General features: G+C 38.6%; 2 protein-coding genes across 2 annotated transcripts in view; both read right to left on the bottom strand.

Moving 5' to 3' along the window:
• Nucleotides 1-143: 143 nt before the first annotated feature.
• On the bottom strand, nucleotides 144-14,142 carry bmp8a (bone morphogenetic protein 8a). Its single transcript, XM_042506439.1, has 7 exons — nucleotides 13,536-14,142; nucleotides 4,881-5,073; nucleotides 2,924-3,072; nucleotides 2,649-2,828; nucleotides 2,126-2,205; nucleotides 1,193-1,303; nucleotides 144-694 (listed from the first exon to the last, which is right to left on the bottom strand). The coding sequence occupies exons 1-7, from the start codon at nucleotides 14,050-14,052 to the stop codon at nucleotides 545-547; spliced, it is 1,380 nt and encodes a 459-aa protein (XP_042362373.1). The 5' UTR covers nucleotides 14,053-14,142; the 3' UTR covers nucleotides 144-544.
• A 6,387-nt stretch (nucleotides 14,143-20,529) lies between these two features.
• macf1a (microtubule actin crosslinking factor 1a) overlaps nucleotides 20,530-21,895 on the bottom strand; it is a 258,074-nt gene continuing 256,708 nt past the window's right edge. Inside the window, 3 exon segments of the mRNA XM_042506526.1 lie at nucleotides 20,530-20,890; nucleotides 21,604-21,694; nucleotides 21,696-21,713. Of these exon segments, the coding sequence (XP_042362460.1) occupies nucleotides 20,649-20,890; nucleotides 21,604-21,694; nucleotides 21,696-21,713 (351 nt within the window). The 3' untranslated portion in view covers nucleotides 20,530-20,648.

Raw genomic sequence — 21,895 nt, 5'->3', positions numbered from 1 at the left:
AATGTCTTCTAATGTTTTGTTTTGGTCAGTTCAATAGTCCAAAATTTAAGAATTTAAGATCCTTTCAGATTATCACAAGTCAAGAGAATATAAGGTTTATTTTTTATTAATTCAATACAATTTTAAATTTTCTCTCCATATATACTTTCAGTTGTAGTGCTTTCATTTATCTTCCTTCTTTATATAAACAAAACAGGCATCAATGAAAGTATATTCTGCTACCAAATATGCCCATTAAGTCTGACTATGAAGATTAAATTTGAATTGAAAAGGTGTCAAATAAGTACTTTAACTATCGAGTGCAAAGGCTGAGCCAGTAATATGGACATAAACAAATACTGAAGATCCATAAAATACTGTAATTTAGAACTTAAACTCAGAGTCAAAAACCTGTTCAGTCAGATATTTGGTACCTTTGTCAACCAATCTGTTTGTTAAAGTTAAAGGTTTCTGCAGAGTTCATGTCTGGGGTGGTGGGGGGGCTTCATTTACATTTTTGATCGGTTGTGGACTCTTTATTGTCCAAGTGGAAACTCACTGATCCTCATAGACACCCACAGGTCTTCACAACCATGTTACGGTGTTTTTTGAGGATGACGTTGTTGTTGTCGTCATAGAAGAGGACGGAGATGGGGCTGAGCTTGGTGGGGGCGCAGCACGCCTTAGGAACCTCGTCAGGCTTCAGCAGGTGGACCTGCAGCAGCAGCAGAGAGAAATACAGCTTATATTTATAATTCAAGTATTTAACTACAGTAGGAGTACTCAGATCCTTTACTCAAGTGAAACTACTGATACAACAATGCAGCAGGGTGACACTTAAATTTAATGTTTTTTAAGACTTTTAAAGATCATTTTAACCAAATTTTAAACTGATTTTTAGGGCAAATCATATTTTTCTTATTCAAGCACTGCAGGCAAGTAGTACATATGTGGTGCTGTTCGAATTTAGGCTTTATGCAGGAGAAGAATTTTTAGAGTAAGTTAGATTAATTAAAACAAAACAACAAAAACTGCATTATGTTTAACATCAGTGATTAAAAAAGGAATTAAAAGATGGGTAAATTAGAGAGATACAAATGTTTGTGGCAATTAACAGATTCAAATTTAAGACTATTTAATGACTTTTAAGGTCAAGGTTTTAATGTCAGGATGAGGCGACAGTGTGTCAGATGTGTGTCGTTGCTGTACTGACCACTTGCTGGATGAGGGCGTGGTTAGTGGCGTTCATGCAGGAGCCCAGAGGATAAAAACACTCTCCATCACAGTAGTACGCTGAATATCCAGTGGGGGCCAAAACCCAGTCCTGAGCACAGAAACCACAGAAATATCTTAACAGGCAGGAAAACCAACAAAAGTTATCATCTGATCTATGAGGAAATATATTGTTACCATATAATACAACACAAAATAAGAAGGAATCTGTTCAGTACCAGATACTTATCAAACAGCTGAGAAAGACTGTGATAAAGCCTCACTTTCCTAAATTAAATAAAAAATATATTAAATGTATTACTACTCTAAAACTCTTAAAGTTAAGTACCTCAAACTTTATATATTATTAACAGATTAGATTGCTGTTAATTTAACAAGTAAAATGGAGATACTATTATATTACTATTTGTAAACTAAAACTACATTGATTTTGGCTAAATATCACATCACTGAGTAAAACATGAGGCTTCGAAATAGAAATAATAAATAATGGGGCAGGTGTATGTGAAATTCCTCTTAAAAGTTTCTCTTACACTCACTAAAAGTTGAAAAAGTTGCTTGATGAATTAATCTTATTCTAAATTGGTTTTATTAAGCATAACCTATAATCCAAAATAAATATTAAGACCTATTATGGGGATTAGGTGTCTTATTTCACAAATGCATCTATGGTAAATATTTAACTCACCTGTAATCATCACATGGTAAAAATCCTATGCTAAATATATAGTTTGAGAAAAAAACCAAATTGCTTCTCTTCTCTTAAAAAGCAGGTTGATATTGATCCGATCTGCCGCAAGTCACGTAGAATAACGAAACAGGATGAAAAGAGTTTAACTGTCCTGAAGACTCACTAATAAAAATGTGTTTGTAACATAAATCAAGAACCAAAGAACTGAAATTCGGAGCTGACCTTCCATCCCAGGTCACTGAAGCTGACGTAGTGTTCGTGTTTTTTACAGGGCTGACCTCCGTTGTTCGCAGGACTTCGATCTGAACACACAAGAAAAAAAGATCAAAGTGAATAATTATCTTTGATAAAAGTGAACTGTTTCATAGACTTTTCAGACTATGATCTATATAATAAGCTATATTAAGGTTCAACACTAACGAACTTCATGATCCACAATCAATACATCAAATCTAATCTTCACTTACATTTACTTCATTCAGTTATAAATATCTACCTAAAAACAATAAAACAAAACATTTCTTCATTTAAGCCATTTCCAGAATAATTTTTTAATTAGTGATTCATAGAAAAGATTCAACACACTTAAATTTCTGCTCAAACCCTCTTAAAAATTATTGAATTTATATGATAAAATCCCCAAACTGTGCATGAGACGAACAGCTGGTGAGCGTGTACTGAAGTAATATTAAAGCATCAAATTCAGAGCTGTGCTCCCACTCAGCGTGGGCGTCTGGAACCTCACTGTGGATGCTGGGGACTGGGAGGTCATATTTGGGTTTCTTCCTTCGGGGATGAGGTTTAACAGCTCGTGGCGGCCGACACGGGACCTGACTCTCCCTGAAGAAGGTCACCATGAAGGGCTGTTTGGAGCGAGGACCCCTGCGTCCCACCAGCCCGATCCAGCCTGCAGACAGGGAGCGGTCTGGGAGACGATACAGAAATACAAGTTTGGTCAGTAGTTTTGGCAAACATTACACGAATCAAAAGCAGATCATGATAGTTCTGTGGCGCACCCACCCTCCTCTGTCTCCACATAGAGACGTATGCCCAGGTTGCTGCGGGGGTGGAGGAGCCAGTGGTTGGAGGCCGAGGTGACGTCAAAGGCCAGCCAGCCCTCCTGTCCTGCAGGCACCGACTGCATGTCCAGCAGCACCAGCTCTGGCTCTCTGAGCCACAACACAGAAAATAACGTTCATCTGATCAAACAGCCAAAGTCACATTTTTGACTTAACAGTTCAATTTTGCCACCCAATAAAACCCCCCCCCACAAAATACGAAAATCTTTAACATTTACTCCTAAAATCAAGCAATTTATTACATTTAATACTACAGGAAAGACAGCCTGTAACACTGGGTGCATGACAGGTGATACTCTTATGAATCATAGTATGTATGCAGATGATCTCGTGGTCTTTAGTCCATCTAGAGCTGGCATTTTTAACATTTGTTCTGCATGTGGTGTGGAGCATAATATCAAATAAAATGCTAATAAAAGTGTGGCTTTTTGTGATGTAAATGCTTTTTCATGTTGTTCACGTTCAATTTCCTGTCACTATGTGATAAAAATAAATAAAAGTTGTTTTTATGTCATATGTAATTAAGTTTTTTTGAATCTTGAATCTTGTTGTCAAACATGTAGATCCAAAGAGGACAAATTGTCTGATAATGATCATGATGTATGTGATAGGGAGAAACATTTTGGACATGTTAAAACAGCACAAATGACAGATGACGATGATATTCAGAGGCCTTGCTGGATCATGTTCTCTAGCCTAAATTTAGTGCTTGAATAAAGTGAAGATATCTCTGTTGAGAAAGCACTGTGCACCACTTTGCACTGCCCACATGTGGTCAAAGCACTAAAAGGAAAGTCTACAGAGGTTGCAGGTAACTTAAAATAACACAAATGAAATGTTTGCGGTTGCAGGAGTCAGAACCCCCCGAGCTATGCAGAGACCGGTATCATTTTCTCTTTGTAAGACATTAATATATACTGATTTATTTATTTTCATATCATGATTTCATACTGTGTGTATGTATCTATTGTATGTGATGTTTTCTCTTTTTTATATGGACCCTGTGTCTGGGATAAAGGACTGAACTGAATTAAAAGTCCTGTGGAGTAGATCCTCAATGGCTGCAGAAGTGTTTTGAGGTGAGCTACAGATAATTATTGGTAATAATGAATAATACGTGAGCTGAACATCTGACTGGATGTTACACTTCTTCAAAATCAAAGCTGGCATCAGTTTAGTTTGCAGTTCTCTCAGTCTCCACAGGATTTTTTTTTTCTACATATTTTCACTCAAAATTTATCGAGAGACGTCAAAGGTCAGACTCAGCCACAGATAAGCGCCTCCGATCTTTTGGGGGATTCATAGTTTTGCTCGATTATATTTTATTAGGACAAATATTCACAAACGGAGGGCTTGAACCCTGTTAGTCTGCTTGAAGGATGTTGTTTTTCGTTCCAGGGTCACACCCTAATACCGAGAAACATTAAAATACTAAAGAGGAAACTTGATTTCCCCAATGATGCAATCCACAACACTGACAAAGCTTTAATCTTCCATCTGGAAGATTACTAAATGTCTAATGCGATCTAATATTTTTCTTAGATTTTTTTGTGAGTCACACTATATTTAGATCACAGCCAAAGGGAGGATTATGAAAGGACTGTGGTTTGTTTGTAAATGAGAAACAAATGTGCAACAGCACCGCACAAGTGCAAGAAAATGTTACCTTGATGCATTTGTCAAAAGTCTCAAATAACTTATCATTCAGCAACTAATTATATAAAATGTGAATTTGAGGGAAAGTTCAGCCTCAGATAAAACAATAAATGGCTCCTAATAAGCAAAACTGAAAATGAATTATGATAGCAATCGATTTCTCCTGACAAAAATACAAAGTGCTTTACAGAAAACAAATTAAAAATGAGAAATAGGTTAAGAAAATATAAACAGGAGGACACCTGTGTCTGCTCTCTCGCTGGATCTCGTAGACGGAGATGTGCAGCGTTCGGTTGGCCCTCTGGCCCATCGTCAGGGTCTTATAGATACGAAACTCTGCCGCCGTCACCGTCTCGCCCTGAGGGAGGGGCGTCAGATCGAAGCGAAACTCCTTCCAGTACGGACGAGGCTGCAGGAGGTCGCGCTCCTGCTCCACTGCAGAGAGACGGAGACAGTGTTACACATGTTTAAAGAGAAAAATACACAAGTATTCACAAACACAAAAACAGAGAAGGAACACTGGCATTTACACGACGACTAATAGACTGACAGATGTTTAACGGTGAAATAAAAGTCCTATTGTCTTTAAAATCAACATAAAAGCTGAGATAAAAACGAGCCAGAGGGATCAGCTGCTTAGTCGCTGAGTCTCAGATAATGTGTCAGATAGAGAGGCGGGAGAGGACTCAGATGGGGAAAGTTTTAGTTTAAAGCAGATGTAAGAGGAGAAAATGATGCAACTGTGAAAATGGAGCATGAAAAGTAACAGTGTGAAGGTGTGGAGGAGATGAGGTCACTGGGAGATGAGTCAATGACACAAAGGAAGGAGAACAGCGGTGGAAGAAACAGTCCTTCACTTCTCTGTCGATCCAGTAAAGAAACGATTAACTGCAACTGTTAGTCCTGGTTATATGAGCCAAATTTGAGGTTATATCTTTAATTCTGTATTAAAGCATGAAACTGAAATGGAGCCATCACAAAAACGCCTCATGGTAGCTATGGTGATTACTTCCCATCATATCGAACTATGTAGTTTTCATCATATGTCCTGAACCAAACACACTGACACATAAACGCTGATGTGTTTATTGTGTAAGGATTACGATGCTGTCATGTGCGACATCCTAAACTGTTCAGGGGAGTGGTGATGGTAAATTCATTCATAATAATTAGTAAATACCTGAGAACCAGGCTGGACTTTATAATATCATGTGCGTTGCATGCGTGTTTAGTGGAATTTCAGCCAGAAAAATAAAATGGAAAGTTGGCTGACTCACTGACGCTTATATTAACCTGAGCCCCTCAGCGGCTAAAACAAGTGGACGTACACTGATGCTGCATCACAACCCTAAACTGTTACACTGCAGCCAGTTGCAATGCTTTCTCTCAATACTGGACCAGTTTTAATTTTTTATGTTCCCGTTAACTGCTTAGACACAAAAACATGGAGAAATAAAATAAAAGTTGTACAGTAAATACAATATGTGTTTTTTCATTGACTGCCACACTCTCCTCCAGGATTTTTCAATTCATCTTATCCCTGTGAATTATTTTATTTTATTTATTTAACCTTTATTTATACACAGGGTCTCATTCTCAAGAGAGACCTGCATGACCTCGCAATTTTGTCCAATCAACCGCAACTTAATCCCAAAGTTGACTACAGATGAATCCCGTTCTGTTGTGGAGCTGTATGCAGCACATTGATTTGCTCAGCCCCTCCTTGCCTCGCTCTGTTTTTTATGAGTCCAGCTGCGGCCAAGAGCTCTGCGCCTGCAACACAATCACACACACAGCAGTGACGGGTTAACTTAGCATCACACAGCAATCGCTCGAGCCGTTACAGCGTCGCTGTGAGTGTTGGACTGTTGAACGGCTCGGTGTTAAATATTCGCTGCTGCTGTGTTTTTTCTGAGCAGAGAGAGCTCAAACAGCTTTGGGAAACACTGAATGCTCACAGAGACAGCATCGCAACTATTTTTGCAACTTCCACCTGCCCCGTCGATCAAAAAACGCCAAAACTGTTTTTAGAAAAAATAACCAGCATAAGCTTTTAAGGTATTTATGAGCAAAATCGGGTATTTCAGGCCGCAGCATTTACAGAAACAACCTGAGAAATCTCAGAGGGACGTTTAAAAAACCAGCTGACTGAAAAACGTCCTGATGTGGACTTTCTGTCAAAGAACAATATGCAGATGAAGAGGTGAGCTGGCGAACACACACCCTCCAAACACGAAACCGAAACACCAGCGCAGTGTGTGTGTGTGTGTGTCCTTGTGGAACCCCACAAGGACACGAAACAGCTCTTGTCATTGGGGTTTGGTGTGCGTGCATGCACGCACACACACACACACACACACACACACACAGAATGGTAAATAGAGATACTAAGGACAGGACACCCCTGATGGTTTGGGCGTGCTCATATCAGCACACACACACACGCAGCAGTAATTAGAGACACTTAGTGCCCTGAACCACAGCAGCTGCTCAGCACACACACCACTAATTGCAGCCTTTTCTGGTATTTTTAGAGTCGCTCCCTCCACAGCAGTATTTTCATCGCGCTTCGGACCGTTTGCTGTTTTTTTTCTCGGTGTGTGTCAGTGGGGCCTTTAATTCTAACCAGCTGTGTCTTCCCATTACATATGCGTAGGAACACACACCCATGTTTGATTCAACTTACATGAACTACACACACATTGATTAGATTAGGCACAGAAACTTAATATAGCAGATCTGCAGAGGATCAGGCGGTAAACACAAAGACGTACGTAAAAAATACTACTGAGAGCAGAGGTGGACTGCAACTAAGAACAACTACACAAGTACTGTATGTAGGTACATTTTTGAGGTACTTCACTAAAGTGATTCCATTTTATATTACTTTATATTTCTACTCCTAAACTACATTTTGGATGTAAAAATTGTACTTTTTATTGTACTGCATTTGCTTAGCAGCTTAGTTACTTCTGATACAGATTACAGATTATTAATACAAAATATATTTCCATTAATAGCAGAATCTCCTACCTGAATAATAAAATCATTTTCTGGGGGATTCCCATGAAAATAAGTTAAAAAATTGATATATATGGTATCAAATTACTCAACATATTGTAAAACATTTAACATCGCAATAATATTGTCATAATTAAAGCATTGTGATAATATCGTACCGTGGGGCCTGACGATTCTCACTCTTATGCAAACATAATAACAAATCTACAAAATGTTGACTAATTCTTTGTGTTGCATACAAGCCATATTTAAATACACAATCAGCTTGTAGTTATTATTCTCTGATTTATCTCGTGCCTCTGGGTCTGTGTGATGTGTTCAGCTACATGCGTGTAGATCTGATGAGGTTTAAAGGATTTCACGACAAAATAAAAGCTTCACCATATGAAAGGAAACACTGGCGTGCGCTGTGGGTCACTATTAAAGGCATGAGTCACCTTTGTTTACAAAACGGTGGCGGTTTGGAGGATGAAATGCGGTGTTTTTGCAGTGTTGACTGATAAATTTGAGGGTGCATTTTCCTCTCCAAAACAGAGGAGAATTTAGGAAAAGAAACCCTTCATTTGAGCTCATTAGAGACCCCGAGCACAGAGAGGAGACGATGTTTCCCACGGTAAACTGGGCGCAGATCATCGTCCCGCTCCAGAGGAGCAGGAGGAAGGAAGCCATTGAGAGGAGGATGTTTAATTTTTATGCTTTGACAGATAGGCATCGGTCAGGCTGCTGTGCGGTTTGGACGCAAGCACGAACACTCACACAGGATCTGGGTGGCGATGTTTAACAGGATTTCTAAAATATTTAGAGACGCTAATAGTCATTTTCAGAATCAACTAATCTGGTGCTTATTTACTGATAAATCAACCGATATTTTTTGCTCATCACAATGTTCCCGAGGCCTTAAATTGCTTGTACTGTCGTTCAACTACACAAAACTCAACGTTTCATTTATGACAGAAATAGCAGGAAATCTGTTCATTTTTTTTTTTTTTTTTTTTTACTTTTTTTGCTTTAAATATAAGTCAAACAATTAATCAGTCATCAAAATTGCTGGCAAATTGTTATTTTTTTGTCAACAGACAACATGATTTTACAACTAATAGTTTCATCTCTCTGTAAATTAGTGATTTTCTGCTTCCAAGTATTACCAATTATATCTAGTTTGCAGGTTTTGTTGGTCAAAATGTCCAAAGCGTGACATTTACAAATCTGCAATTTTTTTTAGTTTTATTTCTTAGAAAATTATCTAACAAATTAATCAATCATCACATTTGTTGGCAAATAATTTTCTGGCAGTGGACTAATTGATTAATTAAAATAATAGTTCCGTATAAGGTATTACCTGTTATATGTAGTTAATTATAAACCATATCACTAAAATTCACAGAATAATGTGATCAGCTTTAGAGGATCAATTATTCCTCTTGATAGGCACTATTATCAGATGTTAAAATGTTTATGTTTAGGGTAGCAGCAATATACTGGTTGGTAACCTTAATATGTCAACTGACTGTTATCAGACCACATTCAGCTGTTTAGATTCGGTATTGAAAATATGCAACCAGACGGTAAATCACCTTTTTTTTTTTTTTTTTTTTAGCTTTTTTCAAAACGTTTCACAAATCCATTAGAAATGATTTCAAGTTTGACCTACACAGTAGCAAAAATAAAAGCATGTATTCAACTAAAAATATATTCTTATTCCTTTAAGGGTCAATTTAACTGATAATAATCATTATTATTATGTAATAGTGTACCTTGATAACCCAATATTTACAAAGACGGTTATCGTACCGTGAAAATCTCATATCATTGCGACCGTAGTTAAGTCGTAATCTTTACTTTTCTACCTTCCCTTTTTCCTTTTTGCACTTTGTCTTGATGCGTTTTGTTTCACTTAAAGCACTTTTGATTACCTTGTTCTTGAAATGTGCTTTGTAAATAAACCTTCTGTCATGTTCATAAGAGAGCTTGCATGTCTTTATTTCTGCAGAAGAAGATCTAAAGTTTTTTCCAGTTGGGTTTACTAATCAGATCTTGTACTTCAAACATTTATCATAAATCCCTGTTTTCTATCAATCATCGTATCAGAGATCCTCTGAGCGCTGCAGCGATGCTCAGCCAGTGAGGCAGCAGCAGCAGCAGCAGCAGCAGCAGCAGCAGCAGCAGCAGAGCTGGTGGATTCAGGAATGCTGGGTTGAAACGGAAACCTACCAATAAAGTTCAGCCGTACTGACATTGGTTTTAATCCTCTCTGTGGGGGTGAATGTTTGTGGAAATTTGCAGAGCGGAGAAACTAAAACGGTAGCAACGACATGTCACTGTCAGTGTCATCAAGTTCACACACCGTGTAATTTAATCTTCTCGGAGTTTACATTTTGTAGCCAAACCACCAAGTAAAAAAACTGCGCTGTCATTTGAAACTTATGATAAAAATGTTCTCTGCTTTAGGCATTTTGGAAAAGTACACGTTTTTGCTTTCTTGCCAACAGTTAAATGAGAAGATTGATGGCACTTATAAAGTTGCAATGAATTAGCTCAGCAGAGAAACTGGGAACCTGGCTTTTTCAAAATCCACCAACCAGAGCTGCTAACGTGATTAAGGGACTGTTCATTATTTATAAAGAGGAGGGGTGGTGCAAAAAGGTGAGGGCATGTTAAATATTTTTTTAAGCACTAGAGAGGGGCTTGTGTTTTATATTATGGCTTCAAGGAGGAGCATACAACTTTAAATGGCTGCATTTTGCATTTATTTTACTAACATTTTTTTAAAGATTCTTTAAAAATGGCATAATTTTCACAATTTATCATAGCCAGAAAATATTTTAAAAATAGAAATGAAATAGTAAATTTCAGATGGTCTTTCAACACATAACACGCAAGAAACGCTGCTCACACAAAGATAAATAAATAAACGGTTTGCATTTACTTATTAGCATAAACCACACGAGTGAAAAACCAAGGCTTTTTTCAGCTTCAAGATTTAATCTTTAACTTTTAACTTTCAAACATCAATGGGCACATTTTTTAAATATTTTAACCAATTAATGGTGGAGGCAGGGTCATGTATTTTCCACCACTGACTTGATTTACTCATTATTTATTTATTACCTGCATTTAATCACCACAGTCTCCTCTGTTAGCATCTGCTTTAACTGTGTTTTCATCTTTTACTGTTGTTTTAATGTATTTATGTAAAATATTTGTAGTTTAAGGAATAAATAAATCAATACATAAAGTCACAGCCAGCCCATGTCACATGTTATATCTGCTCTGTTTTGTCTATACAAAAATAGAAATGTAAAAATGACAGTGTGTGGTTTGATGTGGGCTTATGTAAGTTATGTCTTTATGAAGTCACTGCATCCGGCCAAACTGCACAACTCCTCCCTCAGACTACAATGCGTAGTTTTACACCGATTTTTGTACAGATTTAAACGGATACTTTGCCAATAATAACAATAACAATGTAAGTACTTTGCAGGGTTGAAAAGTAGCACCAGACAAATGCTGGTAAAATATGAATTTGCCTGATAGATTTGTTTGACTCTTCAGCCGAAAAATAAAAATAAAAAAATCAACTTTAATTTCCTGTGTGGCTGGTAGATTTTTGAATCCACCAGCCACAGTTTTAAGGTGGACAAAATCTACACTTTCTAACCCTGGTAGCATGTGTAAATGAACCACGACAAACGTCTCTCCGTCAAACCAGCAGCCAGATCGCCATTTTTCAACTCAAATCTACAAACCTCCGACTCTCTGACTGCAGTCAAACCGTAAAACTGAGCACTGCCGATCAAATAAACCAAGATGCTGCTACTTTATTACCTTTTTTTCACCTTCGAAGCCTTCACAAGTATATTTTAGCGCACTGTTTTGGCTGTAATGTTAGTTAGAGAACACCAAGCGGCCGCCGTAACTTCACTGGAGGCTGAAAAAAATGATCAAACAGCAAAACTAGGCAGCTCCTATAACACGCGAAGCAAGATTTGTCACTAGATTTTCGATTTCTCGCCTCAACTGTTTTTAAAAACACATTTTGGCTTACCGGTAAACCGTAAACAGCTCCGCCTGAGATCGTTTGTTTGGTGTCCTGGCGGCAGCCATATTGTTTACTTATGAAAAAAAAAAGACGAGCTGCAGTACGTCAGCCAGCAGCGGAGCGTCACGGAGCGCTGCATTCTGGTAGTTGTAGTTTTTCTATCTCTTGAGCGAAAGAAAATGACACACTGCTTTTTGACTGTTTTCACTGCCTGGACAGACAAATTTTATGAAAAGAGAAATACTTCTTTAACCAAAGAGAAATGAGGGTTCATTAATGAGTTTTTGGGAGGCAGATTTCCCTCCTGGTTCTAGTCTTTATTCCTAACTAAGCCTGCTGGCTCCATCTTCATATTAAACGCAGGCTACAGACATAAAAGTGCTATAAATCTTTTTTATCTATCTCGAAGAAAACTATTTCCCAAAAATTTGAACTGAACTTGGAAATTCCCCCACTGTGTGACTAATAAAGGATTATCTTAAATTACTTGTTATATTGATGATATTGATATATATATCGATTATAATTATTATTAATAATAAGAAGAAAGTAAATGGTACACAAACAGACATCCTACATTTCAAATATTGTCAAAGAAATACAAATTACAGACTAATATTAATATTTTTTTTAACAAAAAGAGCATTTTTAAAATGATGTATAAATTAATCATTGAATATTTGGTTAGGATGATTATTTCTGCCAGATTTTCTTTTAATTTACATGTTCCAGAGAGAGAGAGGAAAAAAATAAACCCCCTTTTGAACAGGGAGATGATTTGCAAAATTTACAGTTGTATATATGAAATTTATCAATTAGGATCATAAGACTTATCACACAATTTAATTAACATTTCTATCCAAATAAACAATAACATATGCTATTTGATTAATTTTAATAGATAATAATAAAATATACACTTTTATATCTATTAAAAATGAAATAGAATGTGAACTAATCAAACAAATGTGTCAGTGTTTCAGGTTAGTTATTGCAAAATCTTTCATTCGAGTTAAGTAAATCTTTATCGTTGAAGGATAGAAATTGCACAACATTTTAAAATAATCTATTTTTAACTTGTTTGACAGGACAAACATGCCTCCTGCCATTCAATGTCAGGTATTTTTGATTTCAAGTACAATTTCCCTCTTGGTAAGATCTTAAAATATTCTGTCATATGTTTATTGGAACATTGTGGATTTTTAATTTCTCCTTTATAAGTAACACACAGCCAGTGTTTTGTCATCCAAACGAGGGGTCGACAGATTATTTTAATGAGCGGCGATAAAATTAGTTAATAAAAAAGTGTTTTACTTTTTTTTACAGTCAACCAACACCAGGGAAGGCAGTCTGCAATACATGCAAAGAAAATGTCAGCACGAAAGGAACTTTTACTCTAAAATACCTCAGGGAGATATTTTTATTTTTATTCATTCATTCACTTGACTTTATAAAAAAAAGAAACTTAAAAAAAACCTTATAAACCTATAAAAAAAAAAGTTGCAGGGAACTTGTGCATATGATGTTAAACGTTTCAGTTTCGATTAAACATTTACTAAAGGCATTTAAATAAAGTTTTGTGTTGATTTTTTTATATTTCAAATTATACATTTTTGGCAGAAATATTTTCATTTTTATTGTAATTGTATATCGGTTCCAGATATCACTTATAGGTTTCATTAACTAATAATCGGTATCGGCCCTGAAAAAACCAACATCGTCGACCCCTAATCCAAACACGCCACACGTGTAAACAGCATCACGTCCTGTGAGTGTCTTCCCCTCAGGGGTCACGCACTCGTTGGCGGGTGTTAGGTGGGCGTAACTGTTGACTCACCCAGGTTGACGAAGCTCATCACCGTGTCGGCCTCGCTGACCACCGTGCCCAGCGGTGGCGTGTGCGTGCTGAGGGTTGGCAGGACGGCGTGGCTGACCTGAGCCAGCCTCTCTGCCCCTCCGAACCTCCCCATCCCCGGTCCGTTCACAATAATCTCATTCCCTTCGTCCTCCCCGTCGGCCGACATGGCGTGGTACAGGTCCAGCATGAAGAGCGGGGCAGAGGAGGGCGGCCGCAGCGGCGGGTGAGGTCTGGGTCTCCCCGGCAGACCCAAGATGGACAAGATCTCCTTCTGCATCTCCTTCTTCTCTCGGCCGCTGAGGCGTCTGAAGCTGGAGTGGACCAGGGCCTCGGCTTGGTGGCTCCACAGGGAGAGACAGAGCAGGAGCAGAAGGGGGAGCAGGAGCAGGGTCCTGGGGTGGAGGAGAGGCTGATGGGGTCTGGAGGTGGATCTGGTCTGGAAGATGTGCTGCTGTTTCATCTTGCAAAGACAAGAGCAGCTGTGGGAGACATCCATGACTGTGTTTATTTCTGTTTAATCTCACTAACAATCAGCTTTTTCTTCAGTTTGTCTTCCCTCCAGTGTTTCCAGACTGACAGTGTCTCCTCCTCGCTCCCACGTTGTCCTCCTGTTTCAGAGTCACTGATGTGTTTAGAGGAGAGCTGGCTCTGGACGAGACGTGTTTACCGCCTTAAAACTGCCTCTGTTTATCTCTCCTCCCCTCCTTTGCCTTCCTCTCTCCTTCCTCTAACCTTCTCTAATCTTGACAAAATCTCCTCACCCTCTGATCCACTTCTCCTTCACCTCTCAGTCGTGCAGCAGAAGAAACAGAGATAATGAGAGTGAGGGCATAATTACAAGCTTTTCCCGATGTGTTTTGAATACAGACAAACTGTGCCCCTGTGGAGGATCGCTCCGAGCTTTCAAGTCATAAACTCGGGGGATGGAAAGCAATTTCAGTGATGAGCAGGTGCCCCAAAGATTGGAGTGAAATCCAAAAGCCGTGTCATCAAGTTTGCTCCCAGTCCTCCATGTCCTCACTAGAAAATGAAGTTCACACCTGCAGTGATTCAAGAAGATGCCTCCTGAGAATCATCTGCTGCTGGAAGCTTTTATCCAGTCACCCTTGAGTCCTTAATCATCCATTCAAGACCGCTGACCACCCACACATCTCAGGGGTTCCAGATGTCTCTCTTATTCCAATTTATAAAAACGAAATTGTTTCCTGATTGTAATCCTTCAGAGGTTTCTTCTGTGTGCACACAGAGCCGTGCAGCACTGAGAGGATCCTGCATGTGAAGCTCAGAGAGTCAAAACAGTTGTTCAAAACCAGGAGGGAGTTTCCCTCCCAGCGTCGCCTCTCGCCCTCTTTCAAAGTCTTTAAACTTCTCCCATCATCACCCCTCCCAGTGGTCTCTTTGGGAGACCTCATCTCTCTCTCTCTCCGTCTTACCTCCACCCATCTATCTTTTCATCTCCTCATGACTGCTTCCTTTCATAGCTACTCAACGCTGAGTCTCAGGCGAGTTGGTGGGAAATTCGCCAACTGGCCCAATGCCCTGTTTATTAGCTGTACTGCTTTACTTATACGGTGCGTAAAATTCAAAGTGGGTTTAATTTCTTTACAGATTTCAAACTGCGTACGGGAGCATCAAAACAAAAGGCAGGGACAAGTCATCAAGTCTAACATATCACTGAATGCACTGACCCTTTCAAACTTGAGCAAATTGGCTTGATTTCTTAAAAAAAAAAAACATTGTAAAAAGGCAATGAGCAATTGAGTAGAAACGGCCAAAAATTTACAAAAAAAGTACAAGAAAAATACCTAAAAACTGCAAAAAACAAAACAAAGAAAAAGTTGAAAAAATAATCCAAGGAAATTACCTGAAAAATAAAATAAAATAAAATATATATTTTTTAAATATCTGATTCTGATATTTATGAATATAGCTTTTTTGGATTTTTCCTTATTTAAAAAAATAAGAATTTTTCCATTTTTCTCAGTGTTTGGCAGACAGCTGAAGTTATGTTTGAATAGATTTTGATCTGATATGTTTGAAAAAAGCTGTGCATGTAGGAGAAGAAGAAAAAAAAACGACATAGTTCAGATTAACTCTTTCAACAGGAGTTTAAGCATTTGAGCTGGCAAGCTAACACCAAGAAAATGATCTAACTAACATTACATACATGCGTTTTTTGAGCAAAAAGACATTACATCTAAAAATCTAAAATTACACCATAAAGTATAACCTTATTTCAAAAGTACACTTTAAGAACTGGATAATATTAAGAACATACAAAGAAACTGTCTGTTAGCTTCTAATTAGCATTTACAAGCTAACTTTTTTGGGAGTTAGCTTGCCAGCTAAATGTTTAGTTTTTACTCCATTTAACTGAACCTAACATATTATTTTTTTTAAATTATCTATTAACCTTTTACTATCTTTGGGCATTTTCAGGGCAAGTACAGTTACTCAAGTAATGTACAATTTTTAAGGTAATTCTTACTTTACTTAATTATTTCTTTTCTTTTTTTTTAAGCTACTTTATACTCTGCTAGTTATTTTGACAATTCAGATTATTAATATAAAATTTAATTAAAAAACTAATTATGGTGTAGCCAACTACTGCAGATTGCACAAACCCACAGTATATAAATGTGTTTAAAATTAGCTCTATAAGAGATGCTTACACATAAATGCATCAATTATGGGCCATTATTACTATTTGGTATTACTATTTTGCTATTTTACTTTTGGTTATTTTAATTCTAATACTTTTGTAGTTTTATTTAGGATGAGAAAAACTTTGAATGCAGAAATTTTACTTAAATTATACAGTATTTAAACACTGTGGTATTGCTACTAGTATTAAAACATAACTGTCATGCTGAAAACAAAATGCAATAACAAAATTTTAACTCCAAAGTCTGCATCACGCTTACAGTTAACACGTTGGGTAACTTTTAAAAGCTGCTCTGAAGTGGCGAGTTTTACGTTTCGCTTTGACACCATTTCCCGTCGAGCTGTTCATTAGCTTTCCCTGCAGCAGAGCCTAATGCAAACACACTGGCTGCATGTGTGTATTTAAAACCAAAAGGACTCTGAGGGAAAAAATGACTCAAATATAGTAGTGCGGTTCAGCCCTGTGCCAGCCCGTGTTTGTGTACTCTCTTCTTCAAAGCGTCCTGGTACTTGTGGTCACTTTGAAAGGCATGAATAACACTGACCAAACCAAACTGACCGCCGTTCATTTTGTCCTGGCCGAAAGGGCGAGTCCCAAATGCCAGGAATTAACGCTCTGCCCATTTTTGTTTTTCTTTCCTCTGCACGTCTGCAACTTTTGGGAGGTTTTGTCTGATAATGGAGAGAGGAGGTGAAGAGGAGGAGGTGAAAGAAAGGAGAAGGAGTTGATGTGGAGTGACAAAGAGGGAATGAGGGGGAGCCGAGTGCCCTTGAAACCATATAAACCCGCCTGAAAATGAAAAATGACATTCCTGAGAGGCAGAAGTGGTGGAACAGAGCGAGGACTGTCATCGGAGAGGGAAGTCTGGGATGACAGATGGACTGCAGGGAGGACGGGCGTAGATGGATTGAGAGTGGACAGAAAATGAGAGGAGTGTGTACACACAGCTGCAGAGGGTGGACTCAGACCTCAACATCTCCGGTGGAACCACCAAATAAACAGGACAAAGTTATTTTCAAAAACGCTCTCTGTCTCACAGACACATAAAACTGGGACTGCGAGACAGAGCTGGACATTAGAAATTAAAAAAAAAACAAAGTAAGTGACTTTTAAACATCATCACCACCATCACATTTCCCCCCGCGTTTCAGTGAAGATCCAGTGTGCTCTTATCTGTTGCAGGATAATTACCAAAGAAATGTCCGGTCGCTTCCTCTGAGGTCTGCTGTCAGGCACGAGTGACTGCACGCTGTAAACAAAATTACATCCATTTAGCTCATTCCAATCTACACAAAAATTATAAACATGCACACATGAACCCGACATGCAGAAAAAGTCTCGTGTGAGAATTATGTGGATGCAACACTAAAAATGGCAACAAAAGTATTTGAAATCACATAAATGGAATCATGCATAAATATGTAGCCAGAAAGAACACCACTAATTACAAAAAAACATGCTGAAAACGATCAAAAGCAAGACGCAAAACATCTTTCTAAACATAAAAAATATAGAAACACTGTAAAACCCTGAAAAACTGCACATGAGGAAAGTTACAGCTGTATGCATGCCAACACTATGGAAAACACAAATCCAGCTGCAAATCACACAAAAATAATAAAAACATTCTATCAATGAAGACGTCCTCTATCGACAAAAACAACAAAAACATTAGACCCATATATTTTCTCAGGAATTTTTACAATAATTTGACAACTATTTTTTCAATTAATCATTTTGTCTTAAAAAATGCCAAAAAGTTGGGAGAATCACAAGTTTTTTCAGAGCCCAAGTTGATGCATGTAAATTGCTGGTTTATGTTTGATTCAAAAATAAAACAAATATTCAATTCATAGCGGATGATAAAAAAAAATGTTATTTTCTAAAATGTTGTTGGCACTTAAACTTTATCAAAATTGTTAAAATGATCTTTTTTAGATGGACTAATTTCAGCTCTTAATGTTACCCATGAGACGATTGATCAACTAATCGATCAATTGTCAACTGTCAAATTAAGTAATTTGATACTGAATTGATTAGTTTGAGTAATTAATAGTAATAAAGAAAAAATAAATAAAACAAAAAGGTCAAGATTTTCAGATTCTAGCTTGTTAAATGTGAATATTTTCTGGTTTCTTTCCTCAAAACAAGACATTTAAGGACGTCATCTTGGGCTGATTGACATGTTTCACTAATTTTCTGACATTTTTACAGACCAAACAATTAATCTAACATTTGAGAAACAATCAACAGATTGACAGTACAAATCATTATCAGCTGCAGCTCTATTACTCACATTTACATCCAGCGAACATTCGCTCACACACAAGCACAGATTCAGATTCAGATTTTTTGTCTATAAATAATCCAAAAATAATCAAAAACAAGAGACATTTTTACTGCAAGCATATTTTTTAATACAAAAACAGAACAAAAAATTGTTTATAATTTTAGTTTTTTGTTTTACTTTTACACAATTGACTCCTAGTAACACCCCTCCCTCCCTCCATGATCTCGTCATCACACTGAGAGTAGCACAGCATCAAAAGGTTCGAGGACTCGTCTCCTGCGCCCCGAATCCCCCTCCCCTCAGAGAGACAATAAATAAATAAAAAAATCACCTTAAGATGTCTTCTTTCTTACTGTAATTTCATTAGTTTTTCCATAAACTTCTTCCTCTCTTACACTGAGATAACACAGAGACAACTCGGCCACGTCAAAGACGGGACATTTGAAAAAAAGCCTAGAAGAAGAGACGCTGGGGGGGGGACATGAGGGAGGACGCCCGCTCTCATTGGTCCGCTCCGCCCAGCTCTCCTGTCATTCATTTTTGTAGTTCTCTACACATGAAGGGCAAACCCCTTTGGTCATGGTCTGGGAATTGTAGTCATTAGCGAAAAAAGAACAAACAAGGCTGCCACTAGAATCAGAGACCTAGTGAATAATGTTACGATGAAACACACAAATAATGTCGAAGAGTTTCCTTGGTACAAAAAAAAAAACACAATTTCTTTAACCATAATACTAAATCACTCTCCGCCGATGGTGATATGACATGAAACTGAAAAATAAATAGATTTTTCTTTCAAGCTAGATAACAAAAGTACAACTGGATTATAAATTAACCGACGAAAAAGAAAAAAAAATGACATTCGCAAATTAAAATTTTTGCATACAGTGACTCAAGTCAAAGACCTATTTCCTGTAACAATGACACACATGATTCACACCACCTGTTGTGTGTGTGTGAGAGTGTGTGTGCTGCTAAAGGCAGCGCAGCGTAGACATTAAGGTGGAACTGCAGAGGAAGAGACAATTAGTGCATGCTGGTTGTCGGACTCCGCGGACACGGTCATTAACACGGGGTTAGGTTACACATGTCGTATATTGTCAGTAATGTGCTGTTAGTTGAGTGTGTCGCCATAAAAATAGTCCTCTCTATTGCCGGTTTGTGATTTCTGTGTGTCGGGATTGTTACGCCGGCATGTGACAAAACCACACCGCCCTTTGCTGAAATGCACACACGAAGCTGATCTTGACGTTCCAGCGGTCGGGAGGAGTCTGCTCTGCGGTGTTTGTGTGTGTGAGTGTTTGCCCTCGGCTGCAGCGGCACCGCCACCGTCACCACCACCGGCCCTCTGAGTCTGAGGTTAGCCAGTGTGTGTGTGTGTGTGTGTGTGTGTGTGCGTGTGCGGCGTTTCCCGCCTCCGGAGCTCTCCACACGTGGTGTCTGCTTCTTGCAGATCTGCTGAGGTGACCGTTTTTCTCGCCAACCAGTCAGAAAGGAAGCGACATGGCAGTCGTTGCATATTTTCTTTTGAGACTCATCGTTGAGGCATCTGGCCCACAAGCCAAAATAATGACCCACAATTCTTTCTTTCTTTTTTTTTTTTTTCCTGAATGTCATTTGGGCTTTTTTTGTTTTTGTAGCCGCGGTGGTGGTGGTGGTGGTGTGTCCCACTCCCTACCCCGCCTCTGTGTTCAGATGTGTGTGTCTGTGTGTCAGCGTGGGTCGAAGCAGTTTAAAGACTTTCTCTGTTGTTCTGTCTGAAGTGTGTAAGTAAGGCAGCATCACGTCAAGTCGGTTGGTGTTTGGTTCCACGCTGGTGAGGAACTTCTCAAAGACAAAGCAGGAGGCTGGAAGGCAAAAAACTGGGTCGCTTTTTAAAGGGGAAAAGTCGGCGTCGACCCCACAGACTGGCCTGGGTCTGCCAGACCAGATCTCTCTCTCCTCCTTTTGTGCAGGTTTTCAGTCCGTCATGAGACCGGAGAAAGAGTGAGAAGGAGATTCACTCGTCCGTCTCTCCTTCTTTCCCCAAAATCTGTCAGTCAAAGTGGACAGACTCCACACGAGCCGTCGGATGGACTTCAGGTTGAAGAGGTGCTACACCCTAAAAGGCCGACGTTCACAGTCCATCCTCTGTGATTTATTTCTTCGTAGACCCCGGGGTCTTTGGGCTGGGGGCCTTTTTGGAGATGGTGGGGATCTTGGAGGGTTTGGCTCCGGGTCGTCGTGGGGTGTCCGAGGCGTCAGAGCAGACGGAGCGAGTGTCCTGGAGCTCTGATGCGTCTGAGGCATCGCTGCCGCGGCGACTGCTGGCTCTGCTGCCCGCCCGGCTGCCGGCTCGGCTGGTCGGCCCGCTGGCTGTGGACGCGCCTCGCTTTGGATCTAAAAAGCAGACAGAACAGAGGTAGGAGGAAAATAGAAAAAAGTTTGTCGGTTCACAGAAAGAAAAATATGAAACAACACTACCGAAAAATTTCCATAAACAATATTTAGAATAGAATATTTAGACTATATTTTTAATGTTAAAACTTTGTTAAAGAAAAAATCAGACATTCAATTTATTAAATTTATTAAATTAAATCAATTTTTTGCTGTCATTTTTTATTTTCCTTTTTTTTTAAAAAAAAAAAACCCTTTCTTTATTGCTTATTTTCAAGTAATTGTTATAAATTTGTCTTGTAAAATTTAATTTCTTGCAAATTTTTGACCATGTCTTGTTGCTTAAAGCCTTCTCCAGATGTTTTTGAAAGAGATAAAACCAATTTTCTAAGGTTTCAAAGGGTTACGCTGTCAAACTTTACACTCTACCTTCATATGTTTTTTCCTGACATACCACACCTTACATAATATATAATACATTATATATTTTATTTTATATTAGATTTTATTTCATTCTACTCGTATAATCTCCTGCACTATTTGTGTCTTGTCTTGCATTTTGTTTTTTTCTTTTTACTTTTTGTTGTCGTATTGTTGAAAGGAGAAAGAGATCCATTGCCAGCAGCTGCTCCTGTAATTGTTGAGCACGCGACAAAAACAAAGTCTTCTGACGTTCAGTGAACACGAAAAGAGTTCAAACGCGACCGTCGTCTCACCAGTTCTCGATGGTTTACAAGAGTGTGGCGTTCCTCCGTTCTCTCCGGTCAGGGAGCCTCGACTCGAGTGGAACGTCGGCCTCTTCAGTTTTGGACCCTGACGCGGCGCCCTGCAGGAGAACACAAACAACATCAGCGGACGATATTTTGAATCTGGACTCATGTGCATCACATTAAAGAGACTCACTATTACTTTTTGAACGCTACGTGATCAAATAAACTCCATCACAAACAAACAGTGCATCACATACACATAGACACAACAGCTATCTAACAACAAATGAGAACTACA

Source organism: Plectropomus leopardus, chromosome 18 (assembly GCF_008729295.1).
Source record: "Plectropomus leopardus isolate mb chromosome 18, YSFRI_Pleo_2.0, whole genome shotgun sequence".
NCBI lineage: Eukaryota > Metazoa > Chordata > Actinopteri > Perciformes > Serranidae > Plectropomus > Plectropomus leopardus.
Note: the sequence above shows the minus strand (reverse complement) of the source record. Positions and strands in the feature narration are given on the sequence as shown.